Here is a 23,170-nt window from a genome sequence, read left to right as displayed (position 1 = left end):
AGTGACTTATCCACATTTTACAGTTAGTAATGAGCAACCCAGGATTCGACAGTCAAACATTCTGCTCTTAGGACCAGCACTCTCTCTAGTATACTCCAGCTGTCAGCCACTTACACCCTAATGCCCTCATTACCACAATTTTTAAGTTCTGTACTAAATGACCAACTGCTACCCTGCCTGTGTGACCGAAAAGGAAACAGCCTGACTTATTCTTTCCTTCTCTTCTAAATTCTCTTCCCCCACTCTAGCGTTTCATTGTTGAGTGACAGGGAGAGATGGCTGAGAACAGAATCTTCCTTAGAATAATTGTGGAGGTCTTCAGAAGTACCCGGTTCTGGAAAGAATACTAAGTTTCAAGACCAGTGAGTACCTGCAGCTTAAGGATCAAGTTGTTCCTTGACCACAAGGAAAAATACCAAGTCTATCTGTTTTGCTTTCTATTTCAGATATTCCAGCAATCCTGCCTCCTTTCCTGACAAGTGTCCTTGAAAATTTGAAATAAAGAACAAGGGCTCTGAATTTCTCAAAAAGGTATTAAAGCCAGACCAGCAGGTGGTCTTCTTTGAATCCATGACTTCACTGCCCTCTTGAAAAACAACAAATAAAAATAAACTTATTGAAATATATCTAAAGTAGAAATGTAATTCAAAGAAAGACTATTTAAGCTTAACAAGACTGACCTCATTTACTCAAGATGATGGTTTTCACAAAAAGCTATTGGGCAAGTGGTCCACAATGGTTCAGCCAATGGACTGACTATGCCCCAGGCTCCACCCCCTTGAAATCCTGCTTTAGACATTACAGGGCTGGCATTTCTATTGCAGCAAACGAAAGATGACAAAGCAGCTGGACTGACAATTCCAAATCTGCTTCATTCAGCTAGATGACAAATGTAATCAGGATCCCAGGGGACTGTTGCTCAGTGGTAGAAAGCAGGTCTCACAGTTCAGGGTACAAGTCCTGGCATCTCCTGAATATAGTGTTTCCAGGGATTGGTATTAACAAGTATTCAACAAATATTTGTTGACTGATTGACTGCCAGGTCTGTTACCTGTATACATTTCAAATACACATTTCTAAAAAAAGAAATTCCCTGAAAAGCTCAGCCAAGGTATAAATTACATGGGTGTCCTGTAAACACAGGCACAGAGCAGTCAGGGAAAGGAATCCCTGGAGGGTAGAAGTGAGCAAAGTTTTGAAATGTATAAATAAATAATTGCTATATGTGATCAAAACAAGCTGTAGCACAAACCTAGGAGGCCCAATTAATTACAGAGAGATGAGGGCACAGACAGGTGTCTTTAGTGATTATTTATAGTTAAACATTGTTTCTGAGAACCTCATTTCCAAGTTATGATTACCACTTACAAAGAAAACATGGCCTTAAAAACATTTTGCAATACTGGTATGGACAACCATTAAGGAAGAAAATTAACTAGAATACAAAATCTCATTCTTTCTTATACTGTACTCCGATTCCACCAGTTGATTAAACATATAGGTCAAGATGATTCTGGCAGAGAATTGTGCTTTACCCTATTCCTTTCCTTGAATCAGAAGAAAACATTTTTTTCAAGCAACATTACTAAGAACATCATTAACACAGTAACTAAGGATTAGCTGTCCCTAGGTCAGGTTCGGAACTTGAGTAACTGCAGGCAGCAAAGAGAAGCTGGGGTGAAGGAAAGCCTGGAAGTTGTGATCTCCTAAGGCTTAAGATGGGAAGTGAGGACACAACTTTAATTCCAGTTCTGGGGCCAGATTTTGTTACGACCTTGAGGAAGCCTAGTGGTCAGTTTCCCCATGTGTTAATGCTGCTAAACTTAAGGCATTTGTGATTAACTTGAAACTGGTTCTTTAGCTTAGAAAATTAACCCTTGAAACCTAGAACCAAAGATCAGTGTTGCTAAAGGAAGATAGGTCAAATGTGGCTGAAGCTACTCTGCAAACACACCTTTCAGATAAAGTGCCTTGGATGTGGCAAAATACAACTTTGTAATTTAGAAACTATAAAACTCCTCAACTTAAAAAGTCTCTAAAGCTTTAAAACTCATGAGACAAATATTTATTTGTCATTTGGTACACAGTAAGCACCCCATAAATGCTAGCTATTATTATTGTCCATTCCATACAGTTTTTCTTAAGCAGGAAGTCGTTTGACAGACACTCCCACATTCTTTCTCAAATGGCCCTGTGAGGAGGAAGGAAACAGCCCAATGTTGCTATTGCCACTTTATACTTGGGGAAGTATACTTGGGGAAGTATAAAGTGGCAACAGGTGGAGGTTAACCAAGGTTCTAGAATCCTGGACCTTAGCACTTCCTTTCTGCACCTTAGGTGTTGACCGCAATGCCATTATTTCAGATGCTATTTGTCCTGATGGTGCATAAGCACTGTTTCTTGTTTGTAGGTTTAAAAAACTAGCAAACAAACAACTGTTCCCATATTCAAGCTGACAGCTAAGAAAGAGTATAAGAAGGCTGGAAGGAATATATAATTGCTTCATCAGAGTGGGCAAAACTATTCAGCATGGTCCACTTTGTGGACCTAGAACCTGGAAACAAGATAACACTCTGAAAAGGGCAACCACTTACTTGTTCTAAATTTTTCCTTGAGGGCATCCAGATCCTCCTTCAGGGCAACTTGCATCCACACCAAGCCAACGCAGGCCACAACACAGGCGGCAAGGATGACAAAAGCACAGAGGGGATAACAGATCTTGCAGCATCGTAAATAGTCTCCCCTGATCATAAGAACAAATTCAACCAGGAGTACAAGAGTGATTATGAGTACAGCTGTATTAGAAATAGCATACATGTGTCACCCATATAGCTATTTACAAGGGACACTGGGTACCACATTCTTAAATCTGAAGAGCAGACTGAAAGTGACTAAATAACATGACCCATGAAGAGCTCATCTTTTGGATACAAAGGTTTCAAACTTCACATGACAGAGAAAGAGGTCTTGTGGGCATTGCAGCCCACAACCGTCATCATGGATTCAGGTCTTTGGGGACAAGTTCAGGTTAGGAAAGTGTCAAGACCAGATCTTCTCTGCAATAAATTACAGCACTGTAATTTACCTATCTATTTCTTGCTTTCCAACATGGATCCCCTCCGGGGGAGCCTGTTTCAGATTACTGAAACTTCATAAACTTTTGAGCAAGTTTTACTGCAAATGAATGAAAGAAATAGGAACTGTAGGTTTAAGTGGACACCTGGTGCACTCTAGCTTATTGGTTTAGAAGGCAGGAAACACGGAAAGGGGTTAGATTTCACACCAAACTTCAACTAGCACTCAAGGTCTAAACTAACTCAACAGGGCAACTATCCCAGTGGAACTGTTCCATTTCATCAGACCTTCATATGCCAAATCTAAGATTGCCCTTAACTACTTAACCTGACAAAGCTCATTAGAAACCAAACTCTTCCTTTAACAAAATAAAAGAACAAAGACACTCTAAACAAAGAAAAAAACCTCAAAGGATTTAATCTCTTTCAGCACCCCAACCTTCTGCCTAGCCCTTGCTTCCACATCCTCAGCACAATATTTTCTTTCAGTGTGCTCCCTGAGAGGGTCCAAGGACACCTTCAAGATTCCCTTCAGCCTTCTGCCCCCCTGGGCCCCAATTCCCAATGTCCTCAAAGCTCACTATTGGATTTGCCTAGTGGCTGCATCATCTAAAAGTGGTTTGGGAAGAAGTTGCCTCTTCTTTTTGTTTCCTACCCTCCACGTACTCTCGAGGCTCATACTTTTTTAAGTTCCTCACCATATCCCCTCACCTTCAAGATCTGGACTCATCAAGACTGCAAAGAATAACCTGAAGTCTTAAAGTCCCTGTCTCTACTACACTTTTAAAAAAGGTCTAGTCCCAAAAGTTTCTTTGCTCCCAGGTACCTCTTCTTAGCTTTTCTGCCACTCCCAACTTGGTCTCTCTGGGCTCTTGGCACATTCCCCAAGTCAGTATCTCCACCCTAGATTCAGAGTTCTTCCTACACTTACAGACAGATCTCTAACTTATCCTTCATTCAGAACCCGAGCTCATCACCCTAACATCTTTTCTTTCTGTTTGCCGTCCAAGGTCTACACCCTTTTTCCTTTCTAAGTACACCCTTCTTCTTCCTTTCAATTTTCCCCCTTGGTAGTATAAGGAAATGTCTTTTCCCCCATCCCACCCCTCACCACTGCATCACTCACTTGACAAAACGAGAGCGATTTTCAACTAAACCGAATTCCTCTTCCTCCTCGGAGCTGGATTCAGAGTCTGAGTCAGGAGGCTCAGTGCGAAGGAGGCGGTGGCCTGAGCCTTTCTTGGGCTTCTTTCTCCGACTGTCCCCAGCCAAGCCGATCAATGCATTGAGCTCTTTGCGTTTCTTCATCTTTTTGTGTGGGGTGAGTGGTGCACCCACTCCTGAGCTGCCAGGTTCGTACCCGATGCCCAATTCTCTCGCTACCTTGGAGCTGCCTTCCAGGGTGGGGAATTTGGGCCAGAGCCCTGGGTCAGTCCCACCCAGGGGTGGGACTGACCAGATCCACTGGGGGCTAGAGATTGGAGCCCAGAGGAAAGTGGAACTCAGATGGGTGGGGGAAGTCACACAGAGATGGCCAGGGAGCTGGTGATAAAAATGGGTAAGGCTCTGGGCATGGAGTCTCAGATAAGAGGGTGGCAAGGGGAGCAACCTTTATCTTCCGATAGGTATGTAATATTTCTAAGTGTGCTCCAGGAGCTGAGGAAAGACACACAGATGGGTGTTCTGGCCTTCCGGGGGACTTCCAGTAGAGAGCGAAAAGAAACTTGTTCTTGAATGGGAGAAGAGGGGGAGGTGCAGAGCTAGACAGTGAGAACGCGCTAGTCGCTCCCTAGCTGGAGAGGTGGCAGCAGAAGGGGGCTCGCAGCCGCTACAACCCCGACACAGCTTGGGCGCCAAGAAAATGACGGGGTCTTGGGGTGATCACCGTTCTCCGGCCTCCGCCTTGAGTTTGAAGGGGGCCCGAGACTGAGGAAGGCCTAGAGCACGGCTCGGAGGGCTCAGCCTGCCAGTGCCAGTCCCGCACCTGGGAGACCCCAGCCTTGCTGTCTGGGCCTGGGGGGTAGGGCGGTACGGAGGGGCGACGGCGGCTCAGCCCACCTGAAGCGCTCCCGCCCAGAGTTTGAGGTGTTCTGGCGACTCTCGGCAACTCACACGCGCCGCCTCCACTCCAGCCGCGACTCCGGCCCCCGCTCCGGCTGCAGCCGCAGCTGCTCCCAACTTGCTGGTGGTGGTGGCGGCGGCGGCGGCGGCCGCGGGCTCCAAACCCGGGCCATCGCTCCAGCCCCAGCTCACTTCCCCTTTGGCAGCAGCCGGCGGCGCCGCCTGCCAGTAAGCCGCGCTTCCATTGGCCGTTCGCCGGGTGACGTCACACCAGGGGGCGCGAGTGGCGGCGGGAGGCGGGGCGTTAAAGGTGCCGTGGCTCCGGCGGGGGCTGGGTCCCGCCTACCAGTTGAGGAAGCCCCGCCCCCAGGAAGGCCACCTGGGATCTGCGGCTCACCTGGCCCGGGGCGGAGTTTTCTTTCGCCAGGAGCAGGGGTACTGGCAGGCAAAACACCCAGCTGCTCGACATGCTTGGAAAGTTCCTTGGAAAGATCCTCCTTGTGATCTGGGCTGACACAGCCTAGAAGTTCCGCCCTTCTGACTCGCTTGCTGTTTATGAAAAGTTTGGGCGTGGTACAGATTAATGACCCAACTGAATACATTCATTCATTCCATAAATATTTATTGAGAGCTTACTACTTGTCAGGAGCAGCTCTGACACTGGGGACATAGTGATGAACTAAATAACCATCCGCTTTTCTGCGTAGGATTGCCAGATTAAAAAAAAAGAAAAATACAGGACACCAGGAAAACTTGAATTTCAGATCAACAACGAATTTTTTTTCAAAGTATAAGTATATCCCATGCAACATCTGGGACATCTTCATAATGAAAAGTTAATTTTTTTTTAATCTAAAATTCAAATTTAACTGGGTGTCCCGTATTTTATCTGTCAACCCCATTTCTGCAGCTTATACTTTAGTGGGAGGAGAGCAACAATAGGCAAATACATCAAATGTCAGGAGGTGATGAATGTTATGAGGAAAATTGAAATATGATAAGGGGATAGGGAGTGGCTCACGATAAGGGGATGTTTAGTCAGATACCAGGAGGAAGGCAGGGAAGGAGTTGTGTAATGGCCTTGAGGAAGAAGTGACCTGGAAGATCCGGTGTGGCCGGACCTGAAGAACAAAGAGGAGAGTGGTAGGAAATAAGGACAGACAAGCATCAGGGGCCAGATCTTGTGCGGCTTTATGGACCATAGACCATAGGCCAAGACTTTGGGAAACCATTGGTGCTTAAAGCTATGTCAAAATTTCAGAAATAACAGGGTGCCTGGGTGGCTCAGTCGTTAAGCATCTGCCTTCGGCTCAGGTCATGATTCCAGGGTCCTGGGGTCGAGTCCTGCATCGGGCTCCCTGCTCGGCAGGAAGCCTGCTTTTCCCTCTCCCACTCCCCCTGCTTGTGTTCCTGCTCTCGCTATCTCTCTCTCTGTCAAATAAATAAATAAAATCTTTAAAAAATTTTTTTCAGAAATAACAGAAGTAAAACCAACGGATCATAGAGGTAGTAATTAGTAAAAGTGTATTGTGCACACACCAAAAAGACAGTTTGCAAACTAGGAGCACTCAAACCAAATCTTGGAATTAGGCTCAGGAGTATATTGTTATAGAGAAGCTTGAATAGTGACAAAGTAGTGACTGTTTATTCTTCACAGTGATTGATTATAAATATTAAAATTTTCTTAAGTGATAGGGAATTGGCCAGTGGTTACCTCGTATCGACCTTGGGAAACAGTCTTAGTTTTGCTTATGATTTCCAGAGGCACAAGCAAAATATAACCTAGATCAAGTTACCCTTGCTAACTTAAAGCTAAATGAAGCTTTGTTTGTATGTTAAACTGGCTTTGTCTGCTCAGGGAATTTTCAAGCCTGGTCCCCATTTGTTTTTTATTTTAATAATCTGCCCCCTCGGTCATTGTCTCAGCGTGCTGAGAGTATGACCAATCAGTATAGCATTATTTTCTGTTACCACCATTGATGTAGTCAGGCTGAAGAATCACACATTCTGTGTTTCCTCTAGTTGAGTCATCAGGTTGGAGGGCCATGTAGTTCCCATCTTCATCATTTATGTGATTATTGCTGATTTCATCCAGTTGTCTGATTCTGATGGCTACCATTTGGTATGTGAGTGGCTGCTGACAGGCATTTAAAACCCTCTAGAGTATACAACACGCTAGGGAGGTTAATATGATGACTGTAAGGAAAACCATAACCAAGGACTGAGAAATTTCCCGGAGCAGAGATTCCCAGGAGCGAAGATTTAACCAACTAAATAACTCAAATGGGTTATAATCAGATTCATGTTTTACTTAAGCCTATCTACATTTTTTTGAATAACGTGCAATTGGGTTTCAGTTTTTTCTGAGTTATTTATTTACATAGGTACAACATGACGTATTAGCAAACGCATACCCTCATGATGAGTTAGTACAGGTTAAACTTGAGGGTGTTGTATTTCAGAAGGTGATGTTGCAGGTGAGCTTCCCCCTAAATGTGGCTACTATTAATGTGAGCAATCAGATAATTTAATTTCTATGGAGACAAAAGAAAAACAAAGGTTAATAGCTCAAGCAAATTGTAAGTATTGTTTCTGAGTTTGGAGAGGAGCCAGTTGAGCCAGTTGAGAAAATTTCTAGACGTCAGGTTTGAAGCATTTTCAGGTGGAGTGAGGGCAAGCATGGCAATCAGACGGGTTTTCCTGGTTTGCAGTGTGAATCTCTGGTGATTTTTCTGAGTGGCCACATAGGAACAGGCACAAAGACTGTCCACACATGAGCTGTTGTGCTGATTTGTCTGAAGTTTAGATCAAGTCGTCCTGCTTTAGGCGGCATGGCTTCAGGAAAAGGGCAGTTTTTGTTTCATAGTGATTCCAAGTCAAAAGAGTAGGAGAAAATTGAAAATGTTAGTCTGGAGGGTTCTGGCCAAATATTGAAGGAAAATGGAAGAATTCAGGATCCAGTTTACAGATAGAAAACAAAACTTCAAAGACAACAGCACTAGAATCTGATATTCCCAAAGATGTATTACTGAAACATAATTTTTCTCTTTATAATCATCCCCATTTCTATCAAAGATAAGCACAGTAAGATTTACAATTCATTTACAATTAGGTAGTTTCTATAAACTGGGCCTGATTATTTATATAAGTGCAATAATAGGGGTGCCTGGGTGGTTCGGTGAGTTAAAGGTCTGTCTTCGGCTCAGGTCATGATCTCAGGGTCCTGGGATGGAGCCCTGCATTGAGCTCCCTGCTCAGCGGGGAGTCTGCTTCTCCCTCTCCCTCTGCCTTATTTTTTGACAGAGAGAGAGAGACAGCGAGAGAGGGGACACAAGCAGGGGGAGTGGGAGAGGTAGAAGCAGATTTCCTGTGGAGCAGGGAGCCCGATGCGGGGCTTGATCCCAGGACCCTGGGATCATGACCAGAGCCGAAGGCAGACGCTTAACGACTGAGCCACCCAGGCGCCCCAGAAGAACAGATTTTTATTGAACTTATATAAATACATATTTTATCATAAAAATAAGAATATCTAATAAGAAAAAACTAATGATATAATATATGGTGATTAACATAACATAATAATTAAAAAAAAGAATATCTAATAAGAGTTTCTGAATACTGGAAGGATCAGGTAGGAAGAAAAATTTCTTAACCTTTGTCACAAAGACATTTTACCAAATTGCTCTAAATTATAGATAGCATAAAAGAGAGGAGAAAAAGGGGCCCTTTAATATGGAAAATAAAACATTAAAGAACTATCAATGTTTTAAATGAAATCATAAAAATTATAATCATCTCATCAGTTCATTCTGTGTTAGGTAAGTAATCCGTATTTTGCTTCATCCTGAGTTAGCAGCTTTATGAATCAATCAGTTTTCAATTGGAACTTTAGAAATTCTTACCTTATGTTGTGTTATGATCTTAAAGATGTCAGAAACCTGAATTTTAGAGTACTTGTCAGGGTCTTTTCCATAAATCTCTTTGAAGATGAAGCATTTTTGCGGGAATACTTTTGCAAAAGCATCAGAGTAAAACAATAACTGTTATAAGTGACAAAAGACCTTAAAAGATCTGGTGAGAGTTCACATGCACATACAAAGAGAGTGATGAAATTGACAACTAAATTTGGTTATTTTTGTCACATACATTTAAAAATCATGATTGATAACATTATACCAGAAAACACTAGATTTTTAGGAACTTCACACCATCTCTGGAACACTTGTGTTAACATATATAAGTAGAAGCTAAAGAAAGTTTAGCATTACTTCTTATTTTACAATGCTTCCCATGTAATTTAACATTTCAAATGACCCTAAATAAAGTAACATTTCTCTTATCACTTTATTCAGGATTTCATTGTTTCATCACGGTGAAACAATACTTAGTTATCCATTAAACCAAAGTGACAGTTAAAAGATTTAAAAAGCAAAAACATAAGTTACACAGTTGTAAAAAAAACAAAACCTTAGCTCTTTTAATAGAGAAGACTTAGGTTTTTTGTTTTTTGTTTTTAAATAATCAAAGAGTTGATAAAGACAAAACACAGAATCTTTTCTAGGCAGATTACATTGAAGGTAAAGAAAAACCTTTGTTTATAATTTTTTTATTAAGGGCAGACTAATAATCTAAGAAACCTTTGTCCTTTTAACAGAGAGAAAACTAAATTCTAATTTTGCATCAGTGTACTTTTGATATTAAAACTCTTTTTTTTTGGAACATAAATAAATCCATTTCAATCTTAATCAGCTTGACCAAAATTCTCTTCTCAAGATTTCTTTTCCACAAACCTTATACAACTTCCTGTATCCATTCAGGTTTTGTCTTATCTTTTTCCTTTCTTAATCAGGAATAATAGTTTTACTTTAGGACAAAATTACTTTCTTTTTTCTTTTAACAAGACAAAACAACCAAAACCCAAACCAAAAAAACCCCCATGTCCTTCATACCTTTCCTTATCCAAAAAACCCTTCCAATTTCCTTGCCTGCTTTCCATAGACGGTTGTTTTTTCTTAACCCTTATTATTTCTAGCAGTTTTCATTACATATATTAATTAAAATTCTTAACCCTTAGATCCTTAATTCCTAGTGAAAACTAAGAAGTAAGTAATTGTTGGACTAGCAAATTTGTAAACACATTTCATAAACTTCTAGAAGTATATCTTCCTCATAGTAAATTTTTAAATGTGGCACAAAACATGGTTAATAAATATCTTTTGCCTCTCCGAAAAATTAAAAAGTCAAAAGTAGATAAACTTATGTTTAGCATTTAATGCTTATTTGTAGATGATTTATATATTCAACTGAATATCCATTATTTAGCTTAATTTTGTATAAACTTTTAGTTATGTTTATTTGAATTACTTGCTTTTAACAATTATGCTTGGATTAGACATTAAACAACTAATCATCCTGTTATTTTTCTTGTTGACAAATTTTGAGGACAGGCCTGCTTTTATTAAACCAACAAATTTAAACTAGCTTTTATTTACCAAAATTATCTCAAATCACATGAACTTGAAAGACATTTGGATTTGTTTCTATATTTCTGAAAGTATACTTGATTTGTATAAATGTTTAATTTTCTTTTTTTAAAATCTTGCTCAATATGTGATCTTCAGTCTTTTATTTTATTTTTTAAAGATTTTATTTATTTATTTGACAGAGAGAGAGGGAGCAAGAGAGCACAAGCAGGGGGAGCTGCGGAGGGAGAAGGAGAAGCAGACTTCCAGCTGAGCAGGAACCGCCTCCCCCCCCCCCCCCCCCCCCCCACCGCCCAGATGAGGGCTGGATCCCGGGACCCTGGGATCAAGACCCAAGCCAAAGGCAGACGCTTAACTGACTGAGCCACGCAGGCGCCCCTAAATGCTTAATTTTCTTTAAGCCAATTAAATAGAGCTCTCTACAAATTAATTTTGGTAATATCATCTGGAGTTAGAAAAATATCACATACATATATGGACATACATGAACATACAGACAGACACAAACAGATCTTACCACTTTTGTTTTAAATATTTTAGCCATGTCTCAGGTACAGAACTCAAAAGAATAGTTGGATCCAAATTGTGTCTCTGGCAGATGGACTAAGTTAAGGCTATCTGCTCAGATGGCCAGAGAGTTTTTACTTAAGATTTTTTATTTGCATGCTATAAGAACCCTTTTAGAGCTGTTTTTGTAATCTTTGTCTTTTAGAAGCTTCTACATATCAATTAAAGAATGCATCCTACTGTCTCTGAGAGGTTTGGAATCATCTCTTTTAAGGGTACCCCTTTAAGGTGGACTTATCTAAGTGAAAGCTTTCACGATTCCAAAAGTTCACCCATTTTTTTGAAATGGCACAAGATCATGGTCCATAGATCAGGTGGAAATCATCTTTACTTTAGATTCTCTAAGACATCCTAACTACGAGGTGCCATATTTTCCAATAGTTGTTCCAAAACACAGGGAATCATGTACTTCCCACCCCCCACTTTTGAACACAATAGGGTGACTTACCAAGAGGCTTCAACAAAATGCAGTATGTACAGTAAAGTTGGAGAGCTCAAAACACAGAGAGTGGAGCTTGGATCCAAAACAGACTCACCCTCAAGCTCTAGTGTGAGTGAGAAAGCATTGAGCTCAGTGCGCTCTGTGCTACCAGCACCTGTTGCTTTACCAGCTTTGAAATTGTCGGAGGTCTTCTTTGAGACCCACTTCTGATGACCTGAAATGTCAAAAGTTCAGAAATAACAGAAGTAAAAACAATGGATCATCGAAGCAGTAATTAGTAAAAATCTATGGTGCACACACCAAAAACACATATTGCAAACTGGGAGCACTCAGACCAAAACTTGGAATGAGGCTCAGGGTTATGTGATCATAAAGCAGTTTATATAAGAAAGCAGTGACTGTTTATTCTTCATCGTGATTGGTTATAATATTAGAGTTTCCTTAAATGATAGGGAATTGGCCAGTGGTTACCTCCTATCAACCTTGGGAAACAGTTTAAGTTTTGCTTATGATTTCCAGAGGCACAAGCAAGAAACAACCCAGGTCAAGTTAACCTTGCTAACTTAAAGCTAAATGAAGCTTTGTTTGTATGATTAAACTGGTTTTGTCTGCTCAGGGAATTTTCAAGGCTGGTCTCTGTTTCTGATTCTAAAAACTAAGAGGAGTCATGCTCTGGCTTAGATTTTGAAAAGAGCACTCTGGCTTTTTGAAGACAGAGCTAACAATATTTGCTGATGGATTACATACAAGGTATGAAAAAGAGAGGAATACTAGATGACTCCAGAGGCTTAGCATGGAACAAATGGAAGAAGGAAATTGCTGTTTACTGAGATGGGGAAGGGCAGTTTGGGGTAAACTTGAGAAGCCAATTCAACATTCAAATGAGCTGTTTGGTATCTAGGCATACCTTGGAGATATTGTGGGCTCGGTTCCAAACCACCACAATAGAGTGAATTTCTCAATAAAGTGATTCAAATGAATTTTTTGGTTTCTCAGTGCATATAAAAAGTTATGTTTACACTATATTGACATCTCCTAAGTGTGCAATAGCATGTCTAAAACAGTCTACATACTTTAAATAAAAGTACTTTATTGCTAAAAAATGCTAACCATCATCTGAGCTTTCAGTGATTGTAATCACTGATCACCATCACCATAACAAATATAATAATGACAAAGTTTGAAATACTGTGAGACTTACCAAAACGTGACAGAGACACAAAGCGAACAAATGCTGTCGGAAAAATGGTGCCGGCAGACTTGCTTGACTCGGGCTTGCCACAGAACCCCAGTTTGTAAAAAATGCACTACCTGTGAAGTGCAATAACATGAAGCACAATAAAATGAGGTATGCCTGTGTCCATTTGGAGTTCTGGGCGGAGGCTGGGGCCTGAAATATAGATCTGAGGGCGATCAAATGTAGGTGATTTAAAGCAAAGTGCTGGGGCACCTGGGTGGCTCAGGCGGTTAAGCGTCTGCCTTCGGCTCAGGTCATGATCCCAGGGTCCTGGGATGGAGTCCTGCGTGGGCTCCCTGCTCAGCGGGGAGTCTGCTTCTCCCTCTGCCCCTCCCCCTGCTCATGCTCTCTCTCTCTCTCTCAAATAAATAAGTAAAATCTTTTTTAAAAATAAAGCAAAGTGCTTTGAACTATTTGGAAAAAAGTCACTTGAAGTAATTTTTAAACCCACATTTATTGAAGTAATTTTTATACCCACATTTTATATGCGCACAATAAAATCTGTCTTTGTCCGGAATACCCACCCAGAGCCTGTGCCTGTCTCTTATTTGTCTGTGTCTAGCCCAGGGCTAGGCACCTAGCAACAATGACCCGATAAATATGCAATGCATACATAAGTGGACAGCACTGAGTAGAGGTACTAGCAGAGTTTTGGAATCAAGAGATGTGGGACGAAATCATGCTTCCAGTACGACCTCTGTCAGCACGAAAGCTATTTACATTCCCTGAGCTTTAGTTTTCTCCTCTGCAAAATGGGGATTAACATCTGTTTCACAGGACAGACAATGAGAAGATGCTTGTGAAAGTGTTTTGGGAGCTCCGATTAGGGTGCAGTTATTCTGTTTTTTGTTGTCTCCTTTTGTTTCTAGAACCACGCTGCCCAATATGGTAGCCACCAGCTACACGTGGCAATTTAAACTGACATTTAACTTAATTAAAATTAAATAAAAAGTTTTTTTAGTTCCTTAGTCTCGCTGGCTGCTGTGTTCTGTAGTTACACGTGACTAGCGGCTACCAGGCAGCACAGAACATTTCCCTCACTCTAGAAGGTTTTATTGGACAACTCCGTTCTAGTGCCTCCCGGAAGGTCTGGGGGTGGACAGGAAGGGTCCTGACTTCAGGAACCACTTCACAAATACATTCTGGGGCCATGCAAAGCCCCAGGCAAGAGAGGTGGCTAGTCCAGGCTAGCCCAGGACAGCCCTTTCCGTGGCCCTCCTGCCTTGTAGATGTCACATCCTCATCCAGGGAACCAGGGGCTGAGGAACTCAGGGGAGTAAGGCAGGGCCAAGGATGCATGACCTAGCTGCAATGACTTCTGGTCAGTCAGACACTGGCCTCTCTGCAGATGGGGCCCTCCCCCAGGGCTGGCCAGTGGGCTAGTTGTGGGCGGGGAGGCTTGAGGAGTGGAGCTGAGAGCTAAGGGGATGCTTCTGTTCCATACGTCATTCGGTCCCTCTGTCTGCCTGTTTGTCTGTTGATCTATGGATAACAGCCCTCCTGTGTTGGGTAAACAACCCAAAGGATTCTGAGGACCTTTTAAAGTCGCTGGCCAGGTGTCTTCTCTCTGGCCTCCTCTCTCATACCTGGGACTCTGAAAACCAGAGATGAAGCCAACCTTCTCAGAGCAAGTGTTCCCGCGTTGAGAAGCCCATGGTGCGCTCCCACACCAGAACTCCCCAATGTTGTGATCCATCTTTTCATTTGGGGATGTTCATATGTCTGTGGAGCCCTTCCAAAACTTGCCTGAAATGCAGTGTGAACTTGGCTAAGTCATTCTGCAACTCTGGTGCTCAACTTTCCTGTCTGTAAAATGGGAGTAAGAATATTCCTTTCCCCACTTTTTGCTCTGTGCTTTTTAGGGGAGGAAGTGGCATGAAAGTGCTTGATATGCTCTGAAGGATCATGCGAGATGGGTGATGCCTACTAAATCCTCTTAGCAGCTCTGTGGGGAAGGTGGGCACAGATGACATTCCTGTGCTCAAAATCCCAACTTGTATAAGTGACAAAGCCAAATCTTGAGACCCTTCTTGTGTTGTGGCTCTTTAAGACCTCAGAACCCTCTCCTCTGGGATCTAAGTCCATGCCTAAACTGTGTCACCTGGTAGCTGTGTGATCTCGGGGAAATTACTGAGCCTCTCTGGGCCTCCACTTTTGCAAAATGGTGACAGTAATAGTAATTAGAACCAGCTACGTAATTTATGGGGCCCAGTGCAAATGAAAATTCAGGGCTTCTTGTCCAAAAAGCAGGAAAAGGAGGTTTTTTTTTTTTTTTCCTTTCTTCTATGATTTCTCACTCAGCCTGTTTATTATTCACTATTTAATGTTGCATTCCTTTGGGCATGGGGATACTCACAGGGGCATGGGGCCCTGCCTCATGACTTGGCAGGCATCCTCAACCCAATTTTCCCTATGCCTGCATCCAAGCCCCTGCCTCGGCCAGAGGCCAGGGAACAGGCAGCCAAGAACACATTCTGGGGAGGGAGAAGGGGGGAGACAGTGAGAGGCAGAACTCTGTGTCAGCTGCGTTTCCAAGTCTCCAGTGCATGCTCCATTATTTCATTTGGACTTCACTTACAAAACCCAAATTCAAAGATAAAATTGTTAAGAATTTCAAGATAGTGACCGGAGAGCTTTAAACCCTAGTTACGGAGCATCTTTCTGAGTGGAGGGCTCTGTGCACCAGTACTGCTTACACATCCATGAAGCTGGCCCTGATAATACCTAGCTCACAGAGTAGCTGTGAAGACTATGCCTGTCCCCTAGTAAGTGTCAATAAATGTCAGCTGTTCCATTAAGGTCATTATTAATTATTAAATGTGATTTATTACAGATTTTTAAAATTTGATTTTGATGATGACTCAGTGGGTAATACATCTTCATTTACTTAATAGAAAGTGCTGCTTCCATCTGCTATAAGAAGCCTCTCTGCCATCATCTTATTTCTTGTTGGTTTGCTATGGTTAAAGTGGGGGGAAGGAAGATACATGAACATTTAAAATACTTGGTGGGGGGGCGCCTGGGTGGTTCAGTCAGTGAAGCTTGTGACTCTTGATTTTGGCTCAGGTCATGATCTCAGGGTTGTAAGATTGAGCCCGGCTTTGGACATGGAGCTTGCTTGAGGTTCTCTCTCTCCCTCTACCTCTGCCCCTCCCCCCTCATACTCTATCTCTCTGTCTTTCTCTCAAATAAATAAATAAATAAATACTTAGGTATCAGGCATTTTTGTGTTAATCCTCACCACAAGAAGCCAATCCTCGGTAGGCAAGCCTCTTACCCTGCTCTAACAGAAGGAAACCGACATTCAGAACAAGAGTCTTGCCCAGAGACACACAGCACATCAGTGGCAGATGCTGGGGCCTAAATCTGGATCTGTCTGCCTCTGAAGCCGGAGTTCTGCACCCAGGGAGCCTGCTGCCTGAGGCCTTTGTCTGCAGCTCATCTGGGAAGGGACCACCAGTAAGTGTCTTTCCTCTCCCGGGATGGCCTCATCTGCTTCCCCCAACCCTTTCCACCATTCTTTTTGCTGCTTTGCCAGCAGCTGTATCCTGGACCCTGATGAGAGGCCTAAGGACAATGGGAAGGGGAAGGATTGGGTGGTAGGAAAGGGGCCAAGCTCCACGCTCAACAATGGTTTCTCTCCCGGTGGCTCCCAGGCAGCCGGAAACAGCAACTGGTTCCCAGCATTATTGTGGGCAGGGGTGAGAGCTGCCCCCGCTGGGATTCTCCATCTATTCTGGGCACAGCCTCCTCTGAGTTGCTGCAAGCTTTCGTGCCTTGGCTGTGTAGTAGCCTCAGTTTCCCCCCTATCAGCTGTGTCTTTAGCCCCCAAAACAGGACCCAGTGCTGGGAGGACCTCAGGGACTATTTGCTAAATTGAATTATTGGAGGAGTAGAGGAAACCTTAAGGAGTTTCCGGGCATTGTCTTTTTCGGTAACTCTATCCATCTAACCATCCATCCAGCAACCCTGCTCTGAGGGAGCCCCTGCCACGTGCTGCAGGGAAGCTCAGGAACACACCAGTAATACCCACACTCTGCCCTGCTAGCGTTCCCAGGAAGCAGGTCATGGTTCCCAAGGATAAATGCCACAAAAGAGGTTTACACTGGAAGAAGAGAAAAAAAAAAAAAAAAAAGCAAGTCTGGAGTGACTGGGCTTATTTTAGGATGAGAACAATAATCCTGAGAGGAAAGAAGCTGCACTGGGGACTCCAGCCCAGCTACCCTCTTCCCCTGCGGCTTGAGCTGGAGAAGGGGCTGCAAGTGGCCACAGGAGCCCTGGACTCATTTGGGTTCAGTTCTCACCCTTTCCACCCACTAGCAGTGTGACCTTAGGCAAGTTCCTTTTCCTCTCTGAGCCTGTTTCCTCATCTATAAATTGGAACTAACAAAACTTACCTCCTGACAGTGCCTGTGGTAAGGATTAAATTTAAATGTTGAGCATTAACAGGTTTCAAGGGAATTGCTGAGTGCACTGGGTGCATGGGGAAGCCAGGAAACAGACCTCTGAGAAATCCCATTTGAACCATGAAACTTAAATAGCACAGGCTGGGAGAGAAGGTGATGGGATCATAAAGAGAGGGCTCTTCTTTGTGTGTGTGTGTGTGTGTGTGTGTGTGTGTGTGTGTTCGGCTTCCTCCATCAGGCTGTATGTTTATGGATGAAGGAGTAAATGATGGAAGATGCTGAGTCAGCAAAGCCATGTGACAGGACAACCTACGGGAGGCTTCCTGGGCCCTCCTGAGTCCTTTTCTGGGGGAATAGCACTAATTCTGTGTGTCTAAGCCTAAGACTGAAGGTCCAGCTCCATCTGAGACCAATCCCTACTTAGAGAAGATGCCCTGGGAGACAACAATAAAGACATGCATGGCCTTGTGTTGCCCTCTGCTGGTTTTCTTGAGAACTGCACTTTTGAGATGGCAATTTCCGTTCATAAAAATAGTAACTCCTGGGAGCAGCCCAGTGTTGGGAGCTGGGAACTCACAGATAGACAAACATTTCTGCTATTCAAGAACTCCTGATGTATATGCGCGCGCGCGCGCGTGTGTGTGTGAAAGAGAGAGAGAGAGAGAGAGAGAGAGCACGAGTGGGAGACAGACAGACACATACAGTGAGAGAGAGAGAGAGAGAGAAACAGACCCATAAACAGTAAAGGTGTATCAGTACCATGATACAAGATGCAGAAAGGGTAGAGATGCATTAAGGAAAGTTTTGGGAAAGAGGTGATTTTTTTCATCTATCCATCCATCCATTATATATTTATTGAGTACTTAATGTATTATAAAAACTAATCTTTGTGCTTGAGATACAATGGGTAACGAAATATACAAAAATTCTTGCCTGTATGGAGCTTCTATTCTAATGAAGGGAAATAATGCAAAAATAAGACAGGTAAATATATATAGTGTTGGATGATGAGTACTAAAGGGGAAAATGAAGCAGGAAAGGAGGACAGGGAGTATTGTTGGAGTGATTGCAACTTTTGAAGTAACATCTGAATAAAGACCTAAGGGAGAGAAATTTTCACTTCTGAACATGATTAAGTAGTTGTACTGGACTTTCTGTCCTTCATAAATAACTAGAAGACTGGACAAATACTATGAAACAATAGTTCAGACATTGGACAATGTTAGCACAGGACCATGATTCCTGAGAGAAGGAAAGCAAACAAAGTGAGTCAAATGATCACCCTAGCTTTATGCCTGAAGACACTTTCTGGCAGAGCAGGGAGAGGAAACTCAAGTAGAGTGCAGGGCTAGAGTACCTGAGAGGAAGGAGCTACTTAGAAAAGAACTCCAAAAATCTGCGTAGGGCTTTCCCTTGAGTCTTTGTCTAAATCCTAAGTTGTACATGCACAAGCTGAAACTCCATGAATGTGGGCAGATAATAACTACTGGGGAGTTATAATGTGGGAAAGTTTAAGCTGAACCAGGCTGGGAGACATTAGAATTCCAGCTGACTATAGGGGAGAGAACTTGTTGAACTCCTGGGCATTCAGTAGAGACCTCAAAATGGTCATAGTAGTAGGGCTAACTTAGCCTCAGAGTAAAGGCTACTCTAGAAGTACTTTAATAAAGCTTAAAAAAGGATAAAACTGACCCACAAGTAACTTAATTGCCTGCCCAAGCAAAACAAACCTCAAAAATCTTTAAAGGAAAGAAACAAAATTCAGGTCCTCAACAACAGAACATTCACAATACCTAACATTCAATAAAAATGATTAGACATGGAAGGAAGCAGGAAAATCTGACCTATAACCAGGAGAAAAAATAATCTAAAGAAAGAGACCCAGAAATAACAAAGATGATGGAATTAGCAGACATAGACTTTGAAGTAGATAATCTAAATATATATATTGAGATTTAAGTGAAAACATGAACATATGAGGAAAGATGTGGAAGTTACCAAATGGAATTTTAAGTATAATATCTGAACTAAATTACATCGTGCAACTTAAAACCCAGATTAGATACTGAAGAAGAAAACATCAGTGATCTTGAAGACATAGCAATAAAAAATATCCAAACTGTGGCAGAGAAAGAAAAAAAGACTTGACTTTAAAAAATGAATAGAGCCTCATAACTGGTAGAAAACTGCAGGTGATATAATATATGTGTAACAGGGGTCTCAGAAAATGTAGGGGCAGAAAAATATTTGAAGAAATAGTAGCCAAATTTTTTAAAACATGAAGGCTATAAACAATAGACCCAAGAAACTCAACAAACTCTAGCAGGATAACCATACCAAGCTACCTCATAAAAAATCTACTAAAAATCTAGTTAAAGAGAAAGTGTTTGAGGCAGACAGAAAAGAAGATATATTTACAAGGGAATAAAGATAAGAATTATCATTGATTCCTCACTAGGAACAATGCAAGCTAAAAGACCAGGGGATAATCTCTTTTAAAAACAGAAAGAGGGGAAAAAAAGATGTTAATTTAGCATTATACATCAGTGAAAATACTCTTCAAAAATGAGGGAAAGTATGGGGCGCCTGGGTGGCTCATTTGGTTAAGCATCTGCCTTTGGCTCTGGTCATGATCCCAGGGTCCTGGGATCAAGTCCTTCATCGGGCTCCTTGCTTAGCAGGGAGCCTGCTTCTCCCTCTGCTTGTGATCTCTCTCTGACAATTACATAAATAAAATCTTAAAAAAAATGAAAGAAAGCAAAGACATTTTCAGACAAACAGAACCTGAGAGAATTTATAGTCTTTCACTATCAAAAAGGCTAAAGGAAATTCTTTAAGCTGAAGTAAAATAATACCAGTTGAAAATTTGGACCTATACAAAGGAGTGAAGAGCACCAGGAATGTTAAATATAGAATTTTTTTCTTAGTTAAAAAAATTTTAAATTAACTGTTTAATGCAAAAAACAACAACTATGTATTGTGGTGTTTATAACATGTAGAAGTAAAATGTATGACAACAAAGGATAGGAAGAAGACAGAAGCATATTATTATATTTCTTTCAATATGTATGAAGCAGTATAATATTGTTTGAAGGTAGATTGTGGTAAGTCGCAGATGAATATTGTAAAGCATAGGGAAACCATTAAAATTAAGAGATGCATGGCTAATAGGCTAATGGTGGAAATAAGATGAAATTATAACAAACAAAAACTCTACCCAAAGGAAGGCATGAAAAGAGAACAAAGGACATCAAAATTTGAAGGTTGTGGCTAATATTACATAGAAGAAAATTCATAATTTAAATTCTTATGTTAGAAAAGAAGAAAGGTTGAAAATTAATTATATAAATGTTTATCTTAACATACAAGGGAAAGAAGGGCAAATTAAATTTAAAATAAATAGAAGGAAATAAATAATAAAGATGGGAGTGGAAATCATTTAATAGAAAACAAATAATAGAAAAAATTAGACCAAAGGCTGATTCTTTGAAAATACCAATAAAATGAGATATAACTGTAGTTAGACTGATCAAGAGAAAAGAGAGAACATCACTACACGTCTTTTAGATGTGAAAAGGATAATTAGGTAATAATAAGGTAATATTTTGAAAGAATTCATGTCAATAAGTTTGACAATTTAGATGAAATGGACAAATTTCTTGAAAGGTACAAACTACAAACCTTACTCAAGAAAAAAAGGATGTCCTGAATAGCCCTCTATCATAAAATAAATTAAATTTGTAATTAAAATCTCTTCCTTCTCTCCCCAAAAAATAATAAGGGAGAAGAAAATCCAGGCCTAAGTGCTTCACTGGTGAATTTTATTAAACATTAAAGGAAGAAATAATATTAATCCAACACAAACTCATTCAAAAAATAAGGGAAGAAGGGAACTTCCTCCAACTTACCTTTGGAAATCAATATTATCCTGATATTAAAAAAAGACAAAGACATTACAAAGAAAGAAAATTACTCACTTTTTCTTATGAAAATAGATGCAAAAGTCTTTAACAAATATTAGCAAATTGTAGCTAGCTACATATGAAAGGATATATCATGACCAAGTAGGGATTCATCTTAAAAATTAAAGTTGGTTTAATGTTTGAAAACTAGTGTAATTCACCATATTATAGAGTAAGGGGAGAAAAACAATACAATTATCACAATACATGCAAAAAAAAAAATCATTGGCAACATTCACTATCTATTTTTAAGAAAAACCTTAAGAGAAAATTAAGAGTAGAAGAGAAGTTCCTCAATGTGATAAGGGGCATCTTTGAAAGACCTACAGCTAATATAGTTAATGATGAAAGATAGAATACTTTTACTATTAGATTAGGGACAAGTCAAGGCTGCCTGCTGTCACTGCTTCTACTCAGCGTTGTACTAAGGTCCTAGTCAGTGCTATATGAAAAAATAGGCACATAGTTAGATATAAAAAAGTAAAACTTTTAAAATTACAGGTGATATGATCATATCCTATAAATAAGAAATCATAGGGAATCTACAAAAGAACTATTAGGACTAATATATTAATTTAGCAAAGTCACAAGATAAAAAGTCACAATTGTATTATTTATTTATTTTTGGGTTTTTTTTAAAGATTTTATTTATTTGACAGAGAGAGACACAGCGAGAGAGGGAGCACAAGCAGGGGGAGTGGGAGAGGGAGAAGCAGGCTTCCCGCTGAGCAGGGAGCCTGATGCGGGACTCGATCCCAGGACCCTGAGATCATGACCTGAGCCGAAGGCAGAAGCCCAACAACTGAGCCACCCAGGCGTTCCACAATTGTATTTTTTATTTTTTTTATTTTTTTCTTTCTTCTTCTTTTTTTAAAAAATTTTTTATTGTTATGTTAATCCCCATACATTACATCATTAGTTTTAGATATAGTGTTCCATGATTCATTGTTTGTGCATAACACCCAGTGCTCCATGCATAACGTGCCCTCCTCAATATCCATCACCAGGCTAACCCATCCTCCCACCCCCCTCCCCTCTAGAACCCCCAGTTTGTTTTTCAGAGTCCATCGTCTCTCATGGTTCGTCTACCCCTCCGATTTCCCCCCCTTCATTCTTCCCCTCCTGCTACATTCTTCTTCTTTTTTTTTTCTTTCTTAACATATATTGCATTATTTGTTTCAGAGGTACAGATCTGAGATTCAACAGTCTTGCACAATTCACAGCACTTACCAGAGCACATACCCTCCCCAGTGTCCATCACCCAGTCACCCCATCCCTCCCACCCCACCCCCCACTCCAGCAACCCTCAGTTTGTTTCCTAAGATTAAGAATTCCTCATATCAGTGAGGTCATATGATACATGTTTTTCTCTGTTTGACTTATTTTGCTCAGCATAATACCCTCCAGTTCCATCCACATCGTTGCAAATGGCAAGATCTCATTCTTTTGATGGCTGCATAATATTCCATTGTATATATATACCACATCTTCTTTATCCATTCATCTGTCAATGGACATCTTGGCTCTTTCCACAGTTTGGCTATTGTGGACATTGCTGCTATAAACATTGGGGTGCACGTAACCTTTCGGATCCCTACTTTTGTATCTTTGGGGTAAATACCCAGTAGTGCAATTGCTGGATCATATGGTAGCTCTATTTTCAACGTTTTGAGGAACCTCCATACTGTTTTCCAGAGTGGCTGCACCAGCTTGCATTCCCACCAACAGTGTAGGAGGGTTCCCCTTTCTCCGCATCCCCGCCAACATCTGTCATTTCCTGACTTGTTAATTTTAGCCATTCTGACTGGTGTGAGGTGGTATCTCATTGAGGTTTTGATTTGGACTTCCCTGATGCCGAGCGATATTGAGCACTTTTTCATGTGTCTGTTGGCCATTTGGATGTCTTCTTTGGAAAAATGTCTGTTCATGTCTTCTGCC

General features: G+C 41.3%; 1 protein-coding gene across 3 annotated transcripts in view; it reads right to left on the bottom strand.

Annotated features, from left to right (window-relative positions):
- EFCAB14 (EF-hand calcium binding domain 14) overlaps window positions 1-5,350 on the bottom strand; it is a 35,215-nt gene extending 29,865 nt beyond the window's left edge. For all 3 annotated transcript variants that reach the window (XM_032429677.1, XM_032429658.1, XM_032429667.1), the window contains exons 1-2: window positions 4,201-5,350; window positions 2,595-2,743 (exon numbers count right to left, since the gene is read on the bottom strand). In XM_032429677.1, coding sequence (XP_032285568.1) covers window positions 2,595-2,743; window positions 4,201-4,382 — 331 coding nt within the window. In that variant the 5' untranslated portion in view covers window positions 4,383-5,350. The remainder of the gene's footprint in view (window positions 1-2,594; window positions 2,744-4,200) is intronic.
- Window positions 5,351-23,170: the final 17,820 nt, after the last annotated feature.

The sequence above is a fragment of the Phoca vitulina genome, unplaced genomic scaffold (assembly GCF_004348235.1).
Source record: "Phoca vitulina isolate PV1807 unplaced genomic scaffold, GSC_HSeal_1.0 scaffold2, whole genome shotgun sequence".
Classification (NCBI taxonomy): Eukaryota; Metazoa; Chordata; class Mammalia; order Carnivora; family Phocidae; genus Phoca; species Phoca vitulina.
The sequence above is the reverse complement of the archived record's forward strand: the minus strand, read 5'-3'. Positions and strand labels throughout refer to the sequence as shown.